Source organism: Vipera ursinii, assembly GCF_947247035.1.
Source record: "Vipera ursinii genome assembly, chromosome: 2".
Lineage (NCBI taxonomy): Eukaryota > Metazoa > Chordata > Lepidosauria > Squamata > Viperidae > Vipera > Vipera ursinii.
Genome location: NC_139513.1, coordinates 138,164,161 through 138,170,160, shown reverse-complemented (window position 1 = coordinate 138,170,160; position 6,000 = coordinate 138,164,161). Strand labels below are relative to the sequence as shown.

Genomic DNA, 6,000 nt, shown 5'->3' with positions numbered 1-6,000 from the left:
GTATTTCTCACAGCCATTATTAGAGCAACATGCTTTTTAAACCGAGCTGCCCCAATGCAGCTGTGTCTGTGGGCATAAGAAAGCGTTTAATCATCGCCAACCAATCGTGCGAAATTTACTTCGTTAAAACGTATCGGATGTGAGCCTAATCGTGTTGTTAATCATAAAAGGTTCTCCGTCTCGTCCCTCGGATGGCTTCCAAATCTGTGCCCGAGACACCAGCTCCGACTTCACGTCTTCCAAGCCCTCCTTACACGAGGCGCTTCAGGGAGGTCACTTCCCTAGATTCCACCCACACACACCCCCGGTATACACACGCACACTTTCAACCCCCGTGTCCTGAAAGGTAAAGCGATGATCTCCGGGCTCGCACCCAAAAACCCTGTAGCCGCCTTCCTCCTGCCCTGGGCACGCCTCCCTCTCTTCTTTTGTACACCGCCACGGATTTACTGTCGGAGGATTAATTTACCATTGCGCTTCGCTTCCCTCCCTCCTCTCCTTTAAAAGCCCCAGTGCCACCTCCCCTTTAAAAAACCGGCTGACTTGTCCTCTGTTAGAGCGCGCGCGCTCTCGCTCTCTCCTGATGTCTAATTCGTCTCGCGCTGCCTTTGCCGCCGCCGTTGTTATTCGCGTCTCCTCGGAGCCCGCGTGAGGCAGGGCGACTGCGGAGCTCTCTCTCTCTCTCTCTCTCTCTTTGCCTCCGGCGCTGCCGTCGCCGCGAAGCCGTTGCCATGGCGGGGGGGCTGGCTCGTGCTGCTGCTGCTGCTGCTCTCCGCGCCCTCCCCCCGCCCGTTGGGCTGGCGCTGCTGGCGCTGGTGCTCGGGGGCCAACGGGGGGCCCAAGGTGAGCGTGGGCGAGGAGGAAACGGAGCCCGAGCCAACATGGCGGCGGGCGCTTCGGCGCCGGGCTGGGCGTGGGAGGGCGGGGAGCCCCCTTCCGAGCGGGAACCTTGGGGGCACCTTCCCGCAGGTGTGGCGGTCTGCGGGAGGGTGAAGGTGCCGCCATGGCCTCCTGGGACTGGGGGCGGGTGAGGGGGAGCCCGAGTCAAGCGAGAGTCGGAGGGGGATGAGGAAGTCACCTCTCTCTCTCTCTCTCTCCCCCACCCCCGCTTTCCTGAAGCCTTTCCCCACAGGGTCGCTTGGGGTGCAGCTGCGGGGGGGGGGGGCTTGGGGCTGAGGTACATACAGGGCCCGCGCGGGCTTGAGGTAGCGAGGTGCATGCAGGGAATGGGGAAGGTATGGCGGATAAGATGATGGAGGTGTGGGGGAGGAGAGGCTGGAGTAAGGGAGTATTCCGGTAATTATGGGTGGCGTTCAATCTGCTTTGGCAGGACACCCATCAGAATGTGTGGTTGTTGTTGTTTTTTGCTTTTGTTTTATTTTGAAGCTGAGACGGGTTTTGCTTTGATCTTTTCCGTGGTCTTGAATTCTGTGTCTGTGATGCTTTCGACGGGGTGGATGGAGGTCACATGGCTGCAAAGCCAATGAGACTCATTGTTTTCAGGAACTGTTGCGGATCGCATTTTGGGATTAGCAGTTAAAAAACACACACCCTTCAATGGGTACCATAGCATTGAATTTTAAAAAAAAAACCAACCCACCCCCCCAAACTCTCAGTAAATGGCAACATGGTACTAGAAAGATGGTGTTAGATTTGAATTCTAAACCTTTTTAAATTGGCTATAAGCCAGCGGAGCTTGTGTTCCCCCAAAAGCCTGTCAAGCTTAATGACTGAAGATTCCTCTTTGCTGGCTCAAAAAAAAGCATCCTCAAATTAGCAACCAATCAAAACTTAATTTTGTGTTTGCAGACTTCTTTATTAATATATTTCAAAAGAAAAGTATAGGATGTTGCCTTAGAGGACATACTATATACTAAAGCTTTTGATGAGATATCTTGTTATCTATAGATACTTCTTTTAGACAACTGGCAAGCAGAATTAAGAAAAGTGAATGGCTAGAATCCATTATAAAAAGGCAGTCCTGTTTCTGATATGTTAAAAACCTGTGTTAAACTTGGTGAGTTTTGCCATATGGTAACCTGATTGACTGCTTCAATACGTTCAAATTACTTGGTCAATTTGTAATGAGTTAGTCTATATTAATCTTCAATTTTTTTCTCCCTGGTAGCATGGATGACCAAACTTATGATCTGAGTGCACACATAGTCATTTAAAATAATTTAAGTTTAGGTACAGTTAATCTTTGCATGGAAGATAATCTGAAGTCTAATGTACGCTGCAATGATTTTATTTTGGGGAATGCGTATAATGAATCAAAGCCTTTAACCAATTTTCCAGTAACAAAAGTAAACTTGATTTATATGTGGAGTATAAAAAAATGAATGAGGAGAAAATACACTCTCATGGACAATGGACATGCTGGGATTATCAAGGAAGCTGAGGATGGAAGTTTCAGTCCAGACCAAAAAAAATAATAATGCTACCCCACACTGTGCAAAATGAGAACCAGCAATTTGGATAGGTTTATTCATTGGTGGTGGGGGGGGGGGAGGAATAAGAAATTTCTGTTAGTCATTGTGGCTATAAATTTAAAGGTATAAAACTGATACGTTCTTTACCATGTACTGAGACTATATGGGAAGTATTGCATTTATATTTTCTATGGGCATCTGACTGGGTGTTGTAGAAATATACTTTTAAGCTGAACCGCTTTTGCATGCTTTTGCATCTTTGTGCAGACCGGTTTCTGGCATGCCATGGCCTGGTGCCGGTCCCCGGACGGGGTTGAGGACCTCTGGTATAACAGATACAAATTCAATTAGCCATAGAATGTTTAGGATTTCATCCTGAAATATTTAATATGGGTGGCAGTCCTTGTGAGCTTTGTAAACAAATTAGTATTATGCTACCTTGTCTCTTAAAGATGAATTACCAGTAAATATTTTTTTGAAATAGGTTAAAAGTTATAAGAATATATGATGTAATAAATTTAGACTATAGGATAGTCGTAATCAGACAACAGGAGTCATAGCTATCTAGCATGGAAGATACTTTTTTTCTTTTTTTTAATTTATAGTACTTAATTCCTTCAGTAGCTGCCTGCAAGAATGGCCAGAGATGCTAGTGAATGTTCTTTCTAAGAAGAAGTAAGCTAAGATACTCAATTGTTTTAGATAGCATATAAAATAATTTTTAATAATGTTTAACCTTAATTACAGACTTACGTGGCCAACCTCAGGTGAAAGTGAATTTTAGAAAATTGTGGGTGTATTTATAGTTAAATAAGGGACACGGTGGCTCAGTGGGTTAGGACGCTGAGCTTGTCGATCAGAAGTTCGGCAGTTTGGCGGGTTGAATCCCGAGTGCCGCGTAACAGAGTGAGCGCCTGTTACTCGTCCCAGCTTCTGCCCACCTAGCAGTTCGAAAGCACGTAAAAATGCATGTAGAAAAATAGGGACCACTCCGGTGGGAAGGTAACAGTGTTCCGTGCGCCTTTGGTGTCTAGTCATGCCAGCCACATGACCAGGGAGACGTCCTCGGACAAACGCTGGTTCTTTGGCTTTGAAACGGAGATGAGCACCGGCCCCTAGAGTTGGAAACGACTAGCACACATGTGCGGGGGAACCTTTACCTTTACTTTTTCTATAGTTAAATAACTGACTATGAAAATCCTCATGCAGATGAAGAAGCTTTGTCTTTGATATTTCAGACTCTGAAAAGCTTATATTGATTTCCTTGTAATTTATGCTTGTTCAGAAAAATAAACAGGAATGGGGAAATTGACTTGATTATTTTTTGATGGCTTTGTTTGGGTAGATGATTACTATTTCCAGGAAATGCTGCTGCTTATTTTTATAATGTTTCTTGATAAAGTGTGCATGTGTTTCTATAATGACTATGCAGGCACGTAAAACTATGCAAAAAGATGTATTTATCAGTGAATGAGATCAAGGAAGGAACTAATTCTGCCCAGTTACAGGTGAAAGGTATCAGTAAGTGAAAGTTATATACAGGCTGTATTGCAAACAGCAAGAACTGTGAAAGCTTATTTTTCCAGTTGCCTGTTTACAGGCACAATGTGCTTTTTGTTCCTTGCAGAGAAGGGCAGTTTTTAAGCTCGTTCTAATTGCAATGGATATGTAAGGGTTTTTAAAAATGTAAATTTGAACTATCTTTATGTACAAAATATAGTTCACATTGATGTTTCCTCGGTTTGATTTCACGTGATGTTTCCTCATCATATGATTGAGGAAGCTTTATGATGAAAAATCTACTCATTTCTTAAAACATTAAAATGTTTTATATTATATTTGAAATCTTAGTAATTCTTAGAACATGGATGTACATAGCTCAGATTGTTTTGAATACAACATAATTTATGCTTTATTACTTTCCAAGAAAGATGCTATTTAAATGGAGGCTAAGTGCACTGTCCCAAAAGGCAATTTTGATACTTTAAAAACAACAGTAATTCAGCGTGACAGATACAATTCTATTTCCCCGTTCTGGCAACTGGGCAGTCTGTCCTATTGTGAATGAAGGCTTTGGTAGGAAACTGCTTTTGCAAGTGACCTCAATTAAAACATCATACAATATTCAGGGACCGTCAGTGCGGAATTTGATTACCTCTGCACAAATCAAGTGGGTTTATTATCAAAGTTGGTTCTCAACTCTCACATTTCAAGAAGGCAGATAATAAAGGGATACCTTCTATGAGGCTCGTTAAAAGAAGCCTATTGGAAGGCAATGAAAACTGAGTTGGCAGCCCTATAGTCATACAGTCAGCCCTATAGCTGAACTCCGGATGGCCCCCGACCTTCGCTCCTTCCGGCGTGATCTAAAAACTTATTCGAACAAGCCAGCCTGGCCTGATGGATTTGGGTTTTAAAATTATTTAATGTATTCTTATTTTATTGCCCTGTACACCGCCCTGAGTCCTTCAGGAGAAGGGCGGTATATAAATTAAATAAATAAATAAATAAATAAATAAATAAATAAATAAACTGCTGGGAATAAGGAGCAATAAAATTGGAATATATTCCTGAGAATCAAGAACTGATTGCAATACCTGTTGCTAAGCTTAGAATACTTGGTAAAATTTATTTTAAAGAAAATGATTTAATCATCCAAAAGATTATTTATGTATGTAATTGTGAATAAGACCATCTACAGATAAGCCAATCCCCAGAATTTCAACTGAAATACCATGAAGTAAGTTTCACTCATATAAGCTGAGTCTTGATTTTTTGACCACAATGATAGGCAGGAAACTACAAACTTGCATCATCATTTACAAAATTACATTATTTTAAGGCTGTGATGGGCTTTAAAAATCTGAGCTATGGTCCACAGATAAGACACCCCTGAGATTTGCTTTGCATTTTGGAACCTAAAATTTTTACTTATCCACAAATATGTAATCAAAGTATTTTTGATATGAAGCGTAGAATCTGCGAAACAAGAAATGTTATAGAGTTGTAGATAAGAAAAAACATGCCAGGGAAATGTGCATGCACATTGGTATAACATTTTTCTATTTATAACAAAATAAATTATAGTAGACAGAATATGTATAGAAAAGGAATCCCAAAGTTGTTTTTTTCAAGAGGCAACTGTTTTTCTTTGAAGATGTTTTGCTTCTCATCCAAGAAGTTCCTTCAGCTTTTGGATGAGAAACGAATATCTTCAAAGAAAAAAAAGGAAGTCCAGTTGCCTCTTGAAAAAGCACCTTTGGAACAACTATGACCTGGATGACTGAGAATCTCCATAGATATATAGAAAAGGAAATAATATTTTAACAATGTTCTGTATTATACTTTCTTCTGACTGTGGGTGTGTGAGCACGCGCGCGTGCAGGCGCACGTGCGTAGGAGTCCTATTTCTACTTATTTTAGATTCCAATAGATGCTTTTCATTTTAAAAAATACGATTAGGAATATTGTATGGAACTTTGCACAATATAAACCTGCCCTTAATCTGTTTGTACATTGGCTTTAAATTTCAAAAGGAGAAATCTAAAAATTATTTCAAGATAATAAT

At 41.6% G+C, this 6,000-nt stretch overlaps 1 protein-coding gene across 1 annotated transcript in view; it reads left to right on the top strand.

Moving 5' to 3' along the window:
* Window positions 1–616: 616 nt before the first annotated feature.
* Window positions 617–6,000, top strand: part of ACVR1B (activin A receptor type 1B) — a 44,065-nt gene continuing 38,681 nt past the window's right edge. The window contains exon 1 of the mRNA XM_083351415.1: window positions 617–843. Coding sequence (XP_083207541.1) covers window positions 732–843 — 112 coding nt within the window. The 5' untranslated portion in view covers window positions 617–731. The remainder of the gene's footprint in view (window positions 844–6,000) is intronic.